Source organism: Hakea prostrata, chromosome 5 (genome assembly GCF_041222555.1).
Source record: "Hakea prostrata isolate BN-2017 chromosome 5, UWA_Hpros_2, whole genome shotgun sequence".
Taxonomy (NCBI): Eukaryota; Viridiplantae; Streptophyta; class Magnoliopsida; order Proteales; family Proteaceae; genus Hakea; species Hakea prostrata.
Window position 1 is genome coordinate 7,478,217 of NC_142604.1, and position 19,805 is coordinate 7,498,021.

Here is a 19,805-nt window from a genome sequence, read left to right on the forward strand (position 1 = left end):
CCTTCTTGAATTAACCTTTTCTTTGCCAAAAACGATCCATTTCTATCTTTCCAAATGAATTTATATCACATTTGATTTGGTTTGATTTTCGGAAAAACGAAATTTTTACATTACGTGACAATGGTAGGGAAGCAGAATCTAGAAGGATCTAAGACGCAAGAATTGTTTTGCCTTTTTCTTGTGGATCAAGACTTTGACGCGTCAACTCTACCGAGATGAGAAACAACCAGGAACCAACGATCACCAATAAGAAGAATAAGGGGCCCACCGAGAGTGCGAAGGATCAGTTATTAGACGCCACGTGGCTAATCAGGGATTAAAGGGTTAAAATCATAATTATGAAGACTTTATTAAACTCTCAAGTCAAGCTGTCTTATATGAAGAATGAAGTCAGCATTCGAAACGTAGTGATAGGAGCAGCCATGAAGAGTGAGTGAAGAAAGCTGAGTGTCCTGAAGTGAAGCCAAGAGACGAGTAGGAGAAGTCTCTCTGGTCGTTGCGTTGCATTCAGGCGAGTCGTCTTGAGAATCATCTATGATCTATCTTGTTTGTATATTCCATATTTCAATCTTCTGAAATTCTTTTCTTCTATCAATTGGAGTCTGTAATTGAATTGTGGATTTTGGATTTCTTCTACCATGCTTGAAATGAATTCTGAATTTTGGTTTTCTTCTACGATGCTTGAAATGAATTGTGGGTTTTCGGTTTTCCTCTATGATGCTTGAAACCAGGTTCGTAATCTAGTGTAGTTGATGCTCGCGTCCAGAATTTCTTTTTCTTGGAGCAAATCTGTAGTTTTGATTGAGAAAAATATTGAATTCATGTTTTAAACCCTTTTGGATTTTGAGTTTCTGTTATACTTAATCTGTAGTCTCTGTAGGATGTCTATATCCATTCTTTTTAGTTTGGCTAATTGGCTCACTCTTTCCATGACAATTCAAGTGATCAATGGATGGATTTTCTTCCTATGGTTCTCAAACTTTTGGAGCTCTTCGGGGCTTATTGAAACGATCCCTATTCTCAGTGGCTTATCGGTATCTTAATTGTTATAACATAATAAGAATTCTTAATTCTCTTTATAATTGTATATGGTTGTGGTGTATTAGAATCATGAGATGGGGATGAATACTTGGATAAGAGATGTTTTAAACCATCTCATTATAGAAGTAGCTGGAACTCAAACAGAGTATATGAAGCGCAAAATGAATGCACAAACCATGTTTTTTGGGTTCAGAGTCTGGCCAATCATTAACCCATGAAAAAATCTCATATTCGGATGCTATGGTGGATGATGGTTAATTAGATTGGATCCAACCAGAAATGAATTGAATCATAGGAATCAAGGGGCAACACCAATTTGTAACAAGATGAGCGAAAGTTGATTGAGATGGTTCCAGTATTGTGTATTGAAGACAATAGCGTATGGGTGAATATGAGTGATATGGTTCAAGTTGAACATTGGAAGGGCAGAAGCTTGGTTGGCATTAGTGAGTCAAGGCTTCAGTGCTCATGTCATAATAGAAAAATATGGCGCCCAATTATTTGTATTAACTGATGTTTCAGGAATTTCTTGGGAAGCATGATCAATGACCCTGTGGATTCTGGACATAGTTTGTTTCGCCAAACCCATTTTTGTTGTTGTTTTGCTAGGCAAAAGACTTTTTGTTTGTTATGTAAATGGTTGTTACACTCAAAAGTTCTTGTTTTGACTACCCTGCTATCTATGCTCACTTAGAATTCTCACTAGTTTGGAGCCATTTTTCAATTGGGAATTCGAAACATAACCATAGAGATTTAAATTCAATTTTAGCCATCTGATCATGCTTGTAAAATTGTGGTTAGGTTTGTTCTTTATTGATTTCATCATGCTTTTCTGCTAAAGCCTTATGTTCTTTTCTTTTTCACCCCCTGCATGTTATCCATTATCATCTCTTGGTCAATGATATGAACACCTGCAACTTGTGGCGTGACTAAACCTCCTGCTTTGTACAGCATAAACACAGGTTCTGGGCCTTAATCTATCTTTTCGAACTGGGAGTAACCATGCGTCCTTCAGTAACTGTCCCTTTGCTTGCTAAAATTGAATTCCATACCACTGATGAAGATCTTGTGGAACATTTGGTAAAAATGGACTGTGGGGCTCCTCTTCCAGACAATGTGCTTTCGGATGTGAACCCTTACATTTATTTGCCCTGGGATTTGCCTGGTAAGTGTGATGTGGATCCCTGGTCTGACTTCAGAAATGGGTCATCTATAATGGTTTTTTGCTTCAATTGTTCAGAATTATTACTGTCAGATAGCACCTTTCGCCATCATATATCAGTTTGGCTTAATATACAGTGTTCAAGGCCCTATTTTAGGGGTTGAGAAAGTAAATGACTTATATATCAACATTTTGTCACTAGGAACTTTCCTTGATGTAGATTCAGTTAAAAGGACTGTTAATTTTCAGCATCTCACTTTCAAAACGCTGTCTTGTCTTATCTTCACTTTCTCTCAATTAAGTTGATCAAACTCTGTTTCACCCTGTAATCTAGATAGCATCTGCTTGCTTCACCAGTTTGCTAGTTCCAACCAACTGCATTCTATCAAAAAATTCCAATGTTGCCAGACATCTTGCATTGTTGTAGAACGTGGAAATAATGCCCAAGGCACTACTTCCAAATATAGTTTGGTTTGTCACTGATTATGAGGAGGCAAGATAAAACCAACTGTTCTACCCAAAATAAATGTACAACTGGAAAGGTCCTAAGCCAGTGTATGCCACTGTATGTTAATTTAGATCTTTTGGCAATGCCCTAAATGTCCATGATGTGAGAAGCACTTTACATAGGATTTAACAAGAGAGATGCAAAGTAAAAATCATAACTCTAGAGATATCTTTGAAATGTCCTTGATGAATACATTCTCTGAGGCTTTCGATTCATTGCTAGAGTAGGAACATATCCTGCAAAACTTGTTAGGCACAAGTCACATGATCACCAATGGATTGATACTTGCTGCCTTAGGTGCAAGTTCAAGAATCCTAACCGACCATGGAGCCATCTTGCATACTTGCAAAAAACAAAACCAGGGATTAATATTCCGTTATGCTCAAACATATTCTCATGGTTCAGTTATCTTGAGGAACAAAGAAGACAATTACTCAACACACTCAATGGTAATTATATACAGAATTGTCACAGCTAGAGACCCCCATAGAAGTGACTGAAACATGAAGAAGTTTCCTGGTTTAAAAGAAAGTTGTAGCACTTCCAAATGCCACGACTGGACCTAGATAGTCTAATTCATCTTAGAAAATGTGAAGATGATTGTGGATAATGTTTTAGTTCACAGGAAAACTTCTTATCAGTTTATCAATTAAATTTTTTTTATCATATGGTTTGAAGGCCCCTTTTTTCTTAACAAAAATATTGCAGATAAGCATATGGTTTTCCAATTTGCATTCTATTGAACACTGCCAACTAGATGCCAGAGCAAGCTTAATTACACAGTAACTTAGCTTACAAAAATCATGTTGCAGATTATTTTTGGTTCTTCTCCAATTCTGTGAATATGGAAGCTACAGATACTGGATACTGGAAAGCTGCAGGGGAGCAACGTAGAATACCAAAAAATGCTACTACTACATGTTGCAGAACTATTCTGGAGTTTTACAATGGCAGAGCTCCTTATGGAACTAAAACTGGTTGGATGATGTATGAATACAAGTTATACAGGAAGGGACTCTCTGAATTGAATGAGGCACAGGTATTTTATGGGCCAATAATTGCTTGTCTGAGTTAAGTTCTAGACAACTTCAACCTTCTATGCAGATGCTGATTGCTTGCTCAATTTGCAGAATTCCAGTTCATTGTGCAGAGTTTTCCTTAATAACGTCCAAAGTCCAAACCATGAAGATCACCAGAGCCATACTCGTGCACATGATGCTAATGGAGGTTATATTCGTCCATTATCAGCAACCAGGGGGAATAACTATGGTTCGAATAGGTCCCAAGTAAGTGATCTCCATTACTTAGTTTGTTTGCTGGCTTGTTGGAAAGGACATCTTCTGCTGCACTATATGATAAAGTTCTTCATATATTTCTTGATAGGCCTTCTGTCCTGAATCAATGATGTACTGTTTCTTCAAAACAAATCCCAGCTAGGTTCATGGTCAAAATTTTGATTCTTAGTCCAGTGTCTCACTAGCATGTCCAGATGTTGTCTTGAAAGAAAACATGTGCAATGATTGTCTTTGTATTGATCTATAGAGATAGCTGCTTATTTTTGGAATTTGTTTCTCTTGAACATGCAGAATTTCACATGTTGATTCATCGCAAAAGATGAGAATTGGATTAGTTGTGCTTTCATCTCTTACTTTAAACCATCAGCGTGTTTATGCTTGTGCAGATGAACTATGGTATCAATGAGAATGGACTGCTTTCTGTGTTCGAAAGGCAACTACGAGACCAAAGGCCTAATAATCCAATTCAGGACCTGCATGAAAACTATGATTTTGCAAGAGGAGACTTCTTAGCATTGGACGATCTTGTTAATCCTGAATCTCCTTCCAGTTCGGAATCAAGTTGCTTGACCATGTCATCAGAAGAATATTTTGATTCCCAGGCCTTGTTGAGTGAAATAGAGGCTGAAAATACACAGAAGACCCACACTGATTCTACACTCTGTGTCTCTACATCTCACAGACCCAAACAGATGCTTCTTAAGCCAACATCTGGTATGTTTGCTGATCAGTTGTTTTCTAAGTTGTTTCAAATATCTATATTCCTGTTGAAGTTTTTCAATTTTGTTAGATAAATTCATATTATTTTTTCAAACTTAAGGTACCTTAGGTCTTCAGTCGCAATTATTGACTATTAAAACATCAATACCGCCGGAAGTGGTAGGACCCATTATGCTGGGCCCTTTGCTTAGAGAGCTAATACTGAATATGGAGATAGAGAGATGACATATCCCATCTTGGGAAAGATTTCATTCATACTCAGAATGTGCTCCTTTGCAAAGTTTAGGATCCATCATCACACTTGCATTTTGTTCTTGTAACTAGCATTTATATCATCTGGTACTCAGGATATGCACCTTTGCTGAATTGCTTGGCCAATTTTCATTAAATTTCTCTGCAGTTGCCAGTGAAAACCTCATCTATAGCCCTATTCTTTTCAGGTTCAGCTGTCCAACAGCATGTTCCAAAGAGCAAGGTGCAAGAACATGTGGCAGTTCAAGGCCCCCAGCTTGTCATTGAGAGGAAGATTAAAAAACAAGTCGTAGGTCAAGACCCCCATAAAAAATTAAGAAATGAAGTGGCATCATCAACTGGTCTTCCAGCAAATTCAGGTGGAAAGGGAAAGGCTGAAGGTTTGATGACAAAGCTTAGGAAGAAGCTTTGCTGCTTCATGCCTTTCTAGCTTAGTCTGTGTGATTGTGTGTATATTTATATATGTTATGTTATATTACAGTTGCAGCCGTATTGAGACAGCCTCTTGATAAAAATTACTGAGGTCAGGCTGCATAGGAAAATTGCCCCCAGGACTCTGCTTTGTAGAAGCCTTTTCAAATGTAATTCTGATTTTATTTTCTGAAACCATAGGATTTGGATTCAAAGAAAAATTTATTAACCAGATTTGGGATGATTTTAAGTTAGTGACATGACATGAGGCAAGCATTATAAAATTTTCTTTTGATTCTGAAAATTTTCACCTCTCTACTCTTTATTTCCTGAGCAACCAGACAGAGTGTTAGATATATTTCCATTTTGTACACGTATTGCTCCTCTGTTTTTATTTTCTGCCTGTAAACGGTCTGTATAACTCACCCTTAAAGAAATATGTAACTTTCTGAGAATTTTACCAAATACTTGCATTTTTGTGTGTGAGAATATAAAACAATGAAAATAACTGGAGTTATCATACCAGAAGGGGCAAGGATTGAAATACATTGACTTGCTGGAGTTGTCATTTACTTGGCAATTCTTGTTGAACATGTACTTGATGTAGCTGTTAGTTTGTCGGAAATTACTGGTAGATTTGAAAAGTTAGATTAGCACAATGTGGTAGGTTAGAGGGAGATAAACTTAGGGGAGTACAACTCTGGTTTATTAGGCTCATCAAGAATGATGTATGAGCAACGAGTATAGATGATTAATTCTATAAACTTGAGAGGAAGTTCTGGTGCTGATGATGCTCATGGAGATGGTATTCATTCTTAACAATCAGGGTGGACAAATATGTCTTAAGAAGGTTCCAGGTGAGTGAAATCCGTGACTTGGTTTATTTGCTGCCATGCTCAAAAGGTCATGTTCTGAAGCACACATGGACAGAACTCTGTCCATTGTCTCAATAGTGTGTTTGCACGTCTTATCTAGACTGAAAACATGAGCAGTGATTGTGCTTGTGAGATTCATCCATGGAATTGAAGATAGCTGCTCATAATGCAAACATGGTTTCTCTTGTGCATCTCCTATTTTAAACATGTCTCATGTTGATGCTTGTTCAGTCCAAAGCTATAATATGGATGAGCATGGACTGACTGTATGCTGTGTTTGAAAGGTATCTGCCAGACCAGTTGCCTACTTATTCAGTCCGGGACCTGCATAAAAACTGTGATTTCTCAAGAGATCTTGTGGAATTAAATTGTCTTGTTAATCCTGAAAACTCAAGCTGTCTTGACCAAAACCCTGACAAATTGTACTTAATGAATCTCTACATAACATAAAACCAAACACATTGTTCTTAAGCCAGCAGGCTACTAATTAGTATAGAACTGAAGGTGATCAGGACATTTACCCTCTAGGCCCTAGTCCAGTTCCCAATGCACACTTCAGATCTTGAATAGAAATCATAAGAATTTCAATGACAAATTTGATATGGAATTTTATCCAAAAAACTTTTTTTTTTCTTTTTTTTTCAGGTATCTCATAGTCGCTGTTTGTTCTAGTATTCATTCAATTCATGCACTTGATCTTCAAAATTCAAGTGATCCAACTTTTCCCCTCAATTCACATCTGGTAACACTAGTGGTGGAAAAATAAGTTGGAAAGAAGAAAGTAGTTGGGACTTAAAAGTCATAAAGATGATTGTAGATATATAGTGGAGAAGAAACCAAACTCGTCACTCCAAAATCATGAAAAGTCAAACCAGTGGAAGCTAGACAAATTTGCATCGTTTTCTGGTGATAAGGATTTGAAGAGGCTAACAGAAACCTATGATTCGAAGAGCACCAAGGTAAGCAAAAGATTGCGATTTCGGCTTGGCTGGGAGAGACGATTTATATATATATATATATAAAGTCAATATATATATTGACTATTTTACCTTCATATTAACTATAAAATTTTAATAAACTTGTGCGTAAATGAAGAGAATGAAATTCTCACCATATACATAATAGACATTTTGCCTATTATGAATTCTGGAAGTTTTTCTATTATTTTAAATAAAAATAAATCTTATAATAGATGTCAAACAATTCAAAATAATAAAAAATTCTCACAATTGAAAATGATAATTGATACAAAAAAGAATCAAAGTTCAACAATGACTCAAGTAACAAAGTCAAGGAAAACAAGTTAAAAATTGTTTATGTTTTTCTTACTTGACCACCATCGCCTATTCCAAAAGGATATGAGGACGTTCCTAACCAAGAGCCACCTTATTAGACAATGGAAATGTGAATGCTCCAAAATTCAATATTGTAAGTTGATGCCATTTGCTTCGTTGACTTGTCATGTATGAATTCTTATTTCATCATATTCATGTTCTCCTCATTTGTCCAATTTTCTACTTCCATGCTTAACCATTTAATGGGGGAAAGAACTTGAAAAAACAAGGGATTAGCTTCTAATTTGAGTAGACTCGTTGCTTGGCTTAGTAGAAAGTATAGACACTAGCTAGTTGTATGTTACTAAAGGAAAAGAAGTCCATTACTTCATGGGTTAATCTATTTCTTGTTTATTTGTTTGTTAAGTTTATATAGAGATGGAAAGAAAAGAATGAAAATCAAATTACCTAGTGGGTTTGCTTACCAATTATTTGGAGAGAAAGTAAAGATTTTAGATAAAGAATGAGAAAAACCATGTAGAATGTTTAATATTTTAAACTACTTCTAAGTTCTAATATTAGTTAAAGAAGAAGAAAAAAAACAAAAAGTTCAGACGAATGGTTTCCACAGTTAAAAAAATATTAACAAACTTTATTTATGATATTCAAATTTCAAAGTAATATAAATAAGGACGAATTAGAAAAGAATATAATAACCTTTCTTCTTCTTCTGTGCATGTGAATGCACGTGTGATCATAAAAGTAGTTACTTTTTCTATAATATTACCAAAAGGAAACTTCTTCAAGAATCTTTGACAAAGAGTGGCAAAGATTCGATAAGACGTTGCTGACATCATCTTACACCGAAGGCAGAAGTCAGCAGAGTCGTACGCAAATATTTTAGAGTCCGCCGTCTTTGACAAAGGCAAAGCGGCGGGAACGAAGCGTGTCTTTGCCGTAGGCATTTATCCATTCGTCCATTTTATCCATTATTTAATCTGTGGGGTCTACACACGATCATCAAGTCACACATTTCAAAACCTCGGACACGATTTGAATCTAACGATCCGAAATCTCGACTTGACGCATGACCCAAACAATCTCCATAATCTGTGATTGATAGGAACTAAATCAATAGCTTCGGCTTCTGAATTGTGTGGTGAAACTGTAGTATACTAGATATTCATTCTTTTCAAAACCTTAATCTTGGCACCTCTTCAAGGCAATGGTTACAGAAAAGACGAGAAGTGAATCCGGTGTCTTGCACATCAATCTTGTGATTGCTAGGAACAAACCATGACTAATTCGATTTGATCCTAATTGATATCATATGTTGAGCTTAGACTATTAGAGATATATACAATAATTTAATTATTTTTAGTGATAAATTAGATTAATGTGTTCAATAAAAATTTAATTTTGAAATATTTATGTTTTTCAAATATAAAGTGGAATGTCAATGCTTTAAAGTCTCCATTTAAAGTATCAGTACAGTTTGATCAATAAAATTAATGTAAACTACAATTAATTCATACTCATTTCTTTTATTAAATAAAATTATATACACACATTTTTATTTATATTTTAGACAAACTCATAAACCAACAATCCAAATCACACAATATAACATTGAGTTGATCCTCATTCTATTAACATGACAAAAACTAGCTAAATGAGAGGCTACAATTTTATATACACACCCTGACCCCATACTAACCCATCCCAACTCAGACAAAGACCCATTAATTCAGACATTTGTTCCAGTCTATACGGATATCGTCTGCCCAGGTCCTATGTTGTGACATGTGTACCAATCAATATCCCTATGAGGCGAACAAAAGTCTCATTATTTTATACAAGTCTACACAGCAGTCCATACCGAGGATTTTCTTCAGCCGTACAGATGTTTCCCAGAACCACTTTTATAGCCTTTTGAATATCCTGGCTACATTTCTCAGCTTGATTAGTCAAATCTTCAGTTCTTTTGAAGAAAACCTCCAGCTTTCTCTCAATCTTCTCCACCACAATCTTCACTGCTGCTTCTTTTCTAATGGCTGAATCAGTGCACTCAATCAGAGTCTCGATCTCCATTGACAACAAGTTAACTGTAACCCATATCTCCTTCAAGTCCTTGATGGCAACATAAGTGCCAGCGTACATCGACCCAATCAATTTCTTCCATACTTTCAGCGCATCCTCACAGTCCTTCCAACGTGAATTAAACCACATGCCTATTGTTCCTACAGGGATTGAAGTAACGGCTGCCCCAGCAGCAACAAGATGAGGCGCCGCCATGGCAGCTGCCACCGCCGAGAATATTATTGTGGCTGCTAAAGTGGAAGCAAATACGATGCTTGAAACCTTCTTCCATATCTTCACGGATTCAACCTTCTTATCGTATTCCTTCTCTTGAGATTCCAGCTTCTCAAACATCAACACCTGATGGTTGCAAACGGCTAGGAAGTCGTGGGTGAAGCTCCTCTCAGTAAATGGGTTCCCAGCCGCCTTGAAATCCTGCAGTGCCTCCAGCGTCGCCAAATAGTTGTTTTCATCTGCCACATCCTCCATCTTGTCCAAGTGTTGAAATGCAAGTTGAAGGAACTTGTGGCTTTCACGAGCCCTCCTGAGCCATTCATCTAAGGCCCTACCACTGGAATTTAAGGTTAGGAAATTCTTGTGGAAGTAATCCTTGACAAGCAGGAAGAGCTTCTCATTTATCCATTTAGGTTTCTTAGAATCTAAGATGCACTGAAGATCTGTTGGGTTGATCACAAGAGGGCTTCCAATAATAACTTCTCTGAGACTGAGTGAATCAAAGGAGAGTGTTCGAAAATTGACCCTCGAGGCGATTGTGTTAAAAACCGTGACCAGGTGCATGGTGGAATCACAAGACTGCGAATTCGAGCTCACTGAGCTCATCTGGGCTTCGGCTTTGGCTTCGGGTGCGTGCTGGAAATTGGAATCGCCCTGAAACATGGGCAGAGCCTCTGTTTTCGTCTTGCCGAGTTGTCCTCCCATGGATGATAGACTCACTCACTCACTCACTGACTCCTATTCAGATTCTGATCACAACTCAGAAGAACAATAGAGACCTGAAACTGGGAGGAAAGCTGGGGATGTAGCAAATGAAAGCGTCGACCCTTGAAGATATATTATATATATGTAGTACTCGAAGCTTTTGGACCGTCCTCGTTCTTTTCTGTTTTTTTCTAATTGGATCAAAAGTTTGGTTTAATCATGATGAACCACTAGTAGTTAAACCAGTTAAATGCCACCTGCCTTTTTCATTTTTGACCGTTAGATCTTTGGAATCTATGATTATAGGTTAAACTGGTTCATCATGATTCAGATCAACCAAACCTTAAACCAATCGTCACTTTTCACACGCTTATCTCTCGTCTTTCTCTCAGAGTCGGCGACCTCGTTAGTCGTTTCCATTGTCCGCCGTCTCTCACACTCAATTGAATATTCTCTTAGAAATCCGTAACCCTTTGTGCTACTGATGGCTTTATCATCACAAATTACAGGACCAGGGTTGGTGATGGGAATTTTTATTTATTTATTTATATATTTTTACTTGTGGGGCCCACCAATTTTATAGTTGTAAATTTGTCTCTGCGTTCCCGGGGTGATGATCCGATTCGCCTTCTTCTTGGTCCAGCCGCTCAATTTTAACTAATTTTGTCATTTGATTATTGCTTAGCCCCCAAGAGTTCACCTAATTAGTGCTTATAACCACAAATTATTTGAAATTTCTGCACTTTCGAATCTGGAGCAGTTGTTTACCAAAAAAAAAAAAAAAAACAATCTGGAGCAGTTGATTTAGTTTGAAAACTTGGGTAACGAATAAATGTGCATCAAAACAATTAAGAAAACCATTAACACCTCCTATCCTATCCAGTTCCTTTTATGTATAAAACAAAATCCTTTTGCATAAAATCAAAGAAATTAATCTTTTTAAATATTTTAAATAAATTATGGGAACACCGGACCCCAAAGTTTGACTATGTCATAGTCCAATAAAAAGACACTGCACCGCCCCCCTAAAGTATCTAATAAAGCAATTAAGGACAAATTATGATTTACGACAAAATACCCTCGATCATTCAACCTAAAATTTGCAAACAAAACCCCACCACCGCGCTCTCGTGGAGGATCCAAAACATGCGGCACGTGAATCGGCGGAGGTTCGAAAGAAATGGTGGGAGAGGGTTCGGGGTTGGGCTGGATCCTATCCAAGAAACCCCACCGCCAGATCCGGAGATGAATGAGGCGAAACCGCCAGAGGTTGTCCGACAAGAGCGGAGGCATGTGCTAAGGTAAGATCAAGTTCGAACCGTGGGTTCCAATAAGGGGCTACCCAAACCTCACAATACTTGAATCGACGACGGCAACAAGGCTCACTAAGTAAACACAATAGTCCGAGCAAATTCCAAGATCGAGCGCTCTCTCACGCATGAGCTTGGGATGGGCTCTGCATCTCCTGTTAAGAAACAAGGCAAAAAAATCAACCTCACGGGAGCCTCGCTTCCCGGGTAGCAAATGTTTGGGAACCTAATTATTGTTGATTCTTCTTTATTTCTTAAAATGATATCTATCCCCAACCAAGGAGCGCAGACGAATGAATATCTGTCTTTAATCCAATGACACACGATGCGGAGAAGGGAAAAACATGCAAGAACGGGAGAGGGAGAAAACATGAGATGATAAAATGGATCTAATTGATACCAGAGCCAAGCAACCGCTGTCAAAAAACCGACTCGGGCGGAGGACCGAGGAGGCAAAACAGAGGGATTAGATCGGAAAAAGTTGAATGAAGCACGGCGGATGAAATGGGAATGAAAACAAGCAAACACACATAAAGATATAAGGGTTTGGATAAATTACAATTTGTCCTATTGATCTTATTGAATATTTCGGGGAGGCGATGCAAAGTGTCCATTTATTTGGCTAAAAATGACATAGATCAAACCTCAGGGAGTCCAGATGAAAATTACCCTAAATTATTACCGAAATTATTAGATGGTGCGGTTTCTTCAAAAAGGAAATTCAAATGTACCCTGCCCACATAAATGTTTGGTAACGTTTGTAAGATTTCTATGATAAAAACAAAATTTCCATGAAAATAATTGATTGCGATTAACAAATAGAATCTTACTTAGTAAATGCTTTAAAGTGTTGACCGACATTTACAACCATGAGATTGCAAATCTCATTGGAGATCAACCCCATATTTTTCAAGATTTCGACCGACCATGGAAATAATTATGCACATTTATCCGTGACAATTGGGGTCCACATTCATTTGTATTGTATGATGTCAGTTGAATGGGATGTGCAATTCGACTCCATGACTCTTCCCCTTGGCCCATTTATTGATCTCCTTTCAAAGCAATCCGACATTTGGACAAGGATTTCATTGTTGAACTCAATTATTCAAAGAATTAAGAAGAAAAATAAGATAACGTAGCTTATGTTGTTTGTGGCTCTTTATTTTTAGCCTGTTTCTCTGTATTAGTTTGCTTTCACTTTCTACTTACCTTGTTGGCTTTGGTAGGCTCAACCCCTCATTTTCTCATTATCTTCAAATCAAGTGGTGGATACCTTTTTTCCAATCTTCTTATACATTTTTGTAGTAATCAAATTTTAAATGAGAAAGGGAGGAAGAATACAAAGATTTAGATTTGCAAATGTCTAAAAGCCAAGGAGTGGAATTTGGCCAAATCATCCTACCCGCAACGGACTAAATCTTCTACACCAGGTGGTCCATCCACCCTATTGCCACATCTAGAAATAAAAAGAAAATTTGCAGTCAGAAAAATAAGATTTCAACTTCCTAATGTCATTTAAAACTTCCCTAATAGGAGTTGCCTTGTTATCTGCGAGGTATTCCATTACTTCAAGCAATGGGTCTCCACCCAAAGAAACTCAATACTTGTAGATAAGGCCTACAAGATTCATCACAGCAGGGGGGAATGTGAGGGCTATAGTTGCCGACAAGGGAGGGGGTGTAGTGGTAGCTAGGGTGGTGGGCAGTTTTCTGTGAGGGATAAGAAGAAAATTGGTCACCCACCTAAGGGTTGGGTATAAGAGGATATTAAATGCGAGTAATTATGTCATTTTACTATCCAAGGGCAATATGGTCATTTTTAACTATTAGAATCTTGGTTTCAAAGCCTAACTATGAATAATTTATGATTTAACGAATTGATTTAAGCCACTATAATGAGAAACTCAGAATTTTACCCCCACTATACTAGCTGACATGAAAAAAAACCCATCTGTTTATCCGTGCAAGCAGATGTTCAACATGTTATGGTGGTGGCCTTAATTCAGTGCTAGTCTAGGCAAGCTCCTATGGCTACTAGTGCGTTGGTGTCGGATGTGAGAAGCCTAGCGTCTGATATTTTGGCATGCACTTATTCTTCTATTCTCAAGATTGGTAATAATTTGCTCAGAAGAAATTGTTCATTTTACGTAGGACAATTTGATCTAATTCCACTCATGGCTTGGTGATCTTTGTGATATCGATTCCTTGTGATTTTCCCAAATGAAGAGTTTTTCACCAAATAAAAAAAATTTGAAAAACTTAATTGCACTGGCACCCCAAAATGGAGGTCTTAAAGTATTGACAATCCACTTTATGTTTAAAAAGTACACATACTTTAGAATTGAATTTTCATTGGATATATTTATCAAATTTATCACTGTTTATTTTCAAAAATATATCTTTATACTAAACAGTGTTTGAAAGATTTCCAATGATAAAAATTGGACAAATATATCCAATGAAAATTCAATTTTTGGGTTTATGTGATTTTTAAACATAAAGTGGGGTGTCAGTGCTTTAAAGCCTCCATTTTGAGGTGCCAATGTAACTTGCTCTATTTTTTAAGACTCTCTTGATACATCCCAACAACTAAAGAAACCTCTGGGCAACCACTTACTGCTGCATGAAACGTAATTTTTAGCTGAAAAGAGAATTTTTTGTTCATAATTTGGAATTGTTTGAACCGATGGGCATTTTTTGAGGGTGGGATAGGAGGGGATTTCAGAGAATTACATGAACAAGTAATTACAGGCAACGAAAGGAGTAGGTAGGGCAGAGTGGCGGTGTGAATAAAGCTTTGTGTTTTTAATTAACCTGATTAGCTTCTGTGTAATGGAGATAAACCCATAATCAAATTTAAGATTATAGCCTGGTTTCGGCCTTATCTCCAAGGTCAATGGCCATTTAGCCTCGATGGTTGAGTCGCTAAACAAGAACTTCCTTTATTGACCCCAAACTTACATGGACCAAGAAACTTTGAGAAATTAGATTGCTGGCCCAATGTGACTTGGTCTAGGACCAAGCTGTAGCTCGAGCCCTCTTTAAATCTTATCATGGATATGTTGATTGATTAAGGCTATCTGATTATGCAAGTGAGAGAATGATGGACATTAATTATAGTTTAGTTTAGGGCTTTGGGGTGAATATATATGAGTTATACTGTAACAGGTGACTATGAAGTATAACTAAATTATATATATCTTGTTCTCTTGGGCTCTCTCCCATATCGGCCCAGCGGCCTCTTCCCTACAGCCCATTAGGAGTATTCCAACTTACACCAACCCCTCCTTCCACTCGGCCCACCCTTCCATTTCCCAACCCCCCCATTCTACCTTCACTCCTGGCCCATTTATTGATCTCCTTTCAAAGCCATCCAACTTTGGCTCATTCCACCACCTTCTCTCTCCCCTGACCCATTTGCCAAGACAATGGCAGAAAAGAAAACTTGCAATTAATCAGAAAAATAAGATTTCAACTTCCTAATGTCAATTAAAACTTCGCTGATAGGAGTTGCCTTGCTGTCTACGAGGTATTCCAACACCTCCAAGCAATGGGTCACCACCCTAAGAAACTCAATACCCGCAGATAAGGGCTGCAAGATTCCTTCTGGTGGGGGAGAGGGGGAAGGTGGGGGCGGTGGTCACAGGAATGGGAGGGGTGTAGTGATTGCTGAAGGTGACGGGTAGTTTTCGGGGAAGAGTAGATAAAAAATGGATTATCCAAGTAAATGCGGGTAATTAATTACGTCATTTTGTTGTTTAAAGGCATTGTGGTCATTTCTCAACTCACTTAACAGAATTTTAATTTAAAAACCTAACTAGTAATTTAACAAGTAGATAATATATATTTAAGCCACTGTTAGTGAATAACTCAAAATTGTCAGATGATAAAAATTTACAAGTGTTTTTTCCATTCTAAGATGAAAAAATTTGACACTTAAAGAGAATATTTGGTTAGGTAGTCCTTTCGTGAAGAAGATTTTGCTTTTTTTTCCTGATGAAGACTATCAAGTTTGAGGAGAAATCAATAATGGAGTGCTCACAACAAAATCGGCATATCAATAAATCGTGTCTTGCTTGATTGCAATTTTGCGAGAGTGGAGTGGCTATAGGTTTTATACCCCCAACAAACCCAAAGCTTCATGGATGCATTTGAGGAATGGAAGCTTTTATATTCCTGGATAGGAAGAAAGGATCAAAACTTGGAAGGGTTGGTGGCATTCTTGTGTTGGCAATTGTGGAAATTGAAGGAAAAATGGGCTCATCGAATGACAGTTTATTGGGCCTTGAATTAAAGAATGGACGAACTTCATTAAAGCCCAGGAGCAGGAATCAATTTCAGCCTGGCTAATTGACAAGTCTATGCCAGCCCAAGAGGTTAAAATTAATGTAGATTGAATCTTAAAGAAGGATTCATCTTGTGTGGGCTTCATCACTCGGTCACACAATACTCAATTATTGACCTAATTAAATCTGGTTCCGTGATATTAGAGACGTTATGGCTGTTTAGAGAAGGACTATCGCAAGCCATCTCCGAAGATATACAGCATTTTATGGTGGAGACTTAATAGCAGTGAGGTGCTCTTAATTCTATCCCGTCGTCTAAGGCAAACTTCCTTTGCAATTTAACCAGACCAGGGTATTATTTTTATTAATAAAGCCATCTGTTTATCTCTGCAAGCAGTCATGTTCTTTTCCTCTTCTGCAGAATTTTCTCTGTATTATTTTAGAGATGTTCTTGAAGTGGTCAGGCACTTGGTTCTCTCTCACGGCACCAAAAGCCCCGAGCCCGAGGGACCCAGGCACCCCCCAGAGAACCTTATTCTCTCTCCCCCCCCCCCCCCTCTCCATGCGGAAAGGGAACCGGGATCTAGATTTGAGGACAATTCAGCAAGGCAAAAGGAGAAGCTCTGGTCATCTTTCAGCGCAAATCCAATTTGCAGTACGACACCCAGGCCGAGATGATCTCAAATTTGCTGTCTTTTGATTCCATAATGGAAGTGGGCTGGATCCTGTCTGCCCTAAATAAAATTGCCTCCAGGGTCAAATTTCGATCGCTCTCCATTGACTCTCTGAATGAAGGTTACTGCGTGTCCATTATATGATCAAAGCGGATCCTACCAGAGCCGATCCTGCCAGAGCTGGATTAGAATTTAGAAAGAAGTTCTTTTTTGAACGGTGATTAAAAAGCTTTTTTGAAACAGCTGAAGCACCAGCGTCATTGGACTTGAAAGGAAGGACAACACGCGAAGAACCAGGGAAGCGGAGCTGAGCCGGAGGAGGACGGTGAAGAGTGCTGTGGATGAGGCTGCAACTTAAGGAGGTAAGGTTTTTCTTTCATTTGGTAAAGCACAGCAGAGGATGTTTTTTCGAATTGCTTTTGCAGGGATCCCAAAATTTGGAATTTCATGGAATCTTCTTACATTGGTTGAAGGGTAATTTAATCTCAACCATTGAATTTGAATCTTCCATATGCGGCATTATTATCCACAGCAGAGAGCTGAGAGACATCTGCTTCTATATATCTGATGAAAAAAGTGGTATTTAGAAATTCATGAAAATTTATAACAAATTAAAAACAGCATTATCTTGAAAGCAAAAGTGTTCTGCATTGAACTTTATTGTTTATCCAATAACAATCCAATCTGAATTTGACTATCAATCATTTTTTAGAGAAAAGTGTTTAATGTCTTCTTTAATTGGATAATTTTCAATTATTTATTATCGATTTTCAAATCCGATTATCATCCTTTTTAAAGAAAAAAATTGAATACGTTACTCTATCCAAATAAATAAATTTCAAATATGAATACTTTAAATGAATACAAATGTAAATTTGGAGAGAAATTTATAGGTAGGTCTAATTTTAAGTATTAGGAAGAAAGTAATCATATGAAGGTTGAAATCTTGAAAATAGATGGGATAATTAAAGAAAGCTAAGTCAAATAACCATCACATTAAAACACATCCACAGTTTTTGTAGGCAGCTCCTTGCTCCTGCACATCAATTGCGAAGCACTAAAAACACAATCCCACACCATACTTAATAGATGGACCATAGGCAGCTCAGTGCTCAGTGTAGCACTGAAGCCTTCTAACTAACACCACAAAAACGCATTCATCTTTCTACCACAGCAGTCAGACAGAGACTTCGGTGGATATATAGTTTCTTAAGACGTCGACATGTTCACTTTTTTTGGGCAAATTCGTTTACCTTCTTCAGAACAGTTGTACTAGCAACACGGAGGGTGCATCTCCCAGATTTTTCATTCAAACCTTGAAGGAAATTCGAGCAAACCCCCGATGTCTTCTCGATCTTTTCCAGTAACATCTTCAGTACTGCTTCCCCACCGTCGTTTGATGTTGTGGTATGATCAACATTCTGCGTGAGAATCTGCAGGATCTCAGTTGACAAGGAGTCGACAGCCAACTTAATCTCACCCAAGTCTGTGCTTGCACCAGAAGTGCTACGTCTCATTGAGTGAACCAGTTTCCTCTCAACTTCCAGCGCATCCTCATCTTCTTTCCAAAATGAATCAATCCATTTGTGGACAGGTCCTTCAAAGTGTCCTGAAACAAGTGTGACCACTGCATTCACAAGAATAGGCTGCGATACTAGGAAAAGTAACCCCAGGGAGATAATAAGAGGGACGAAAGATAAAACTTTTAAAACTTTCCTCGAGACCTTCAGAGACTCCAACTTATTATCAAGTATATCCCATCGATGTTCGAGATTCTCCGACGTCGACCTCTGGTTCTCGGTAGTTGTTGAGAAAGGCCGCCAGAAGTCATCCAAGGATGGGTTCACAGCAGCCTTGAAATTCTCCAGCTTCTCCTGCAAAATCTCTGGATGTACCATGTAATCCTCCTTACTCAATTGTTGTCGTAGTTCAGAACCAAGAGTCGACAGCTTCTCTTGGGCATTCCTTAGGCATTTTATCGAGGCCTCAAAGATTTGAAAGAGTTGCTCATTGTTTCGAAGACAATCCTGCACGTCCTTCCAGAGTTGTGGGTTTTTAGTTGGTAGTATCCTACCATTTATAATGTCTTGGATGATTTCCAGCATAGTCTCAGGAGAACCTTCAGCAATTTCGTCCTCTAACTCATAAACGTACAATTGAATGCCTGGTATCCTGCTGATCTGCAAGACGGAATCGGAAGTCTGCAAATTTGAGCCGACCAGACTCGGAGCCTCCCCTGTACTTTGGCTTCCTGAAAATAAGATGGCAATGGATTTTTGTCAACAGCTGAAATTAGTAAAATATAACAAACATTTCTAACTCCCTCAATTCCCCTCTCTATCTCTCTGCAAAATAATGCCATCGAGACAAAGCGGAGTAGAGAGGAAGCGTGAAACATGAAAGAGAATGGATTGGATTGATGACGGCAACAAAGAAAGTGAAAGAAGAAAGAAGATATCAAAACCTTCATTCTACCAGCTTTCAAGGGATTACAGGCAAAAAGCTGCTTAATCTTACATGACATATATTTTTGAAGGAAGGAAGACGAAGACGAAGACGTAGTAAATCGATTGAATGAATTGAAGGAAACAAATGACAAACCTGCTGAAATCATGGTTTTTCCGAGAAGAAAGAACAACAGAATGAAAGAAACCTTTTGAGAACACTGAGAAGAATTGGTTTTGATGGGCTCTGCCTTGGGCTCTAAGAAAGAAGACTCATGGTCGCAATTGCTGCAACGAGTTACGGGAAATGGCCTGAGTGGAGAGCTTTATAGTGGAAGATCCCAGCACATCTCCGTTGGATTGTTGGGATAGTTTTTCTTAGATTCATCAGGCAAGGGGTGGGGACCACTAAAATACCGGAACTTCTAGAACATGTAGCAGCATAGTCGGCAAAACCACATTTTCATCCCTTTCTTTCATCCAAACGATAGCTATGGACAGGATACAGTTACCGATAGGAAAAAGGAAAAATA

At 38.1% G+C, this 19,805-nt stretch overlaps 3 protein-coding genes across 6 annotated transcripts; 1 reads left to right on the forward strand and 2 right to left on the reverse strand.

Moving 5' to 3' along the window:
- Positions 1 to 397: 397 nt before the first annotated feature.
- On the forward strand, positions 398 to 5,744 carry LOC149014787 (uncharacterized). 4 transcript variants are annotated; one of them, XM_089157166.1, is made up of 6 exons: positions 398 to 546; positions 1,993 to 2,206; positions 3,524 to 3,750; positions 3,842 to 3,997; positions 4,393 to 4,720; positions 5,167 to 5,744. In XM_089157166.1, exons 1-6 carry the CDS (start codon positions 535 to 537, stop codon positions 5,406 to 5,408), a joined length of 1,179 nt encoding a protein of 392 aa, XP_089013292.1. In that variant the 5' UTR covers positions 398 to 534; the 3' UTR covers positions 5,409 to 5,744. The 4 variants fall into 4 exon arrangements, with proteins under 4 accessions (XP_089013292.1, XP_089013293.1, XP_089013296.1 ...); XM_089157167.1 differs by having other exon boundaries at positions 398 to 511; positions 5,167 to 5,743; XM_089157170.1 differs by having other exon boundaries at positions 398 to 511; positions 2,004 to 2,206; positions 5,167 to 5,743.
- Positions 5,745 to 9,389: 3,645 nt separating this feature from the next.
- Positions 9,390 to 10,556, reverse strand: LOC149014788 (UPF0496 protein 1-like). The gene has a single exon (XM_089155340.1). It carries the CDS (start codon positions 10,554 to 10,556, stop codon positions 9,390 to 9,392), a length of 1,167 nt encoding a protein of 388 aa, XP_089011466.1.
- Positions 10,557 to 17,692: 7,136 nt separating this feature from the next.
- On the reverse strand, positions 17,693 to 19,557 carry LOC149014789 (UPF0496 protein At4g34320-like). Its single transcript, XM_089156030.1, has 2 exons — positions 19,430 to 19,557; positions 17,693 to 19,079 (listed from the first exon to the last, which is right to left on the reverse strand). The coding sequence occupies exons 1-2, from the start codon at positions 19,440 to 19,442 to the stop codon at positions 18,055 to 18,057; spliced, it is 1,038 nt and encodes a 345-aa protein (XP_089012156.1). The 5' UTR covers positions 19,443 to 19,557; the 3' UTR covers positions 17,693 to 18,054.
- Positions 19,558 to 19,805: the final 248 nt, after the last annotated feature.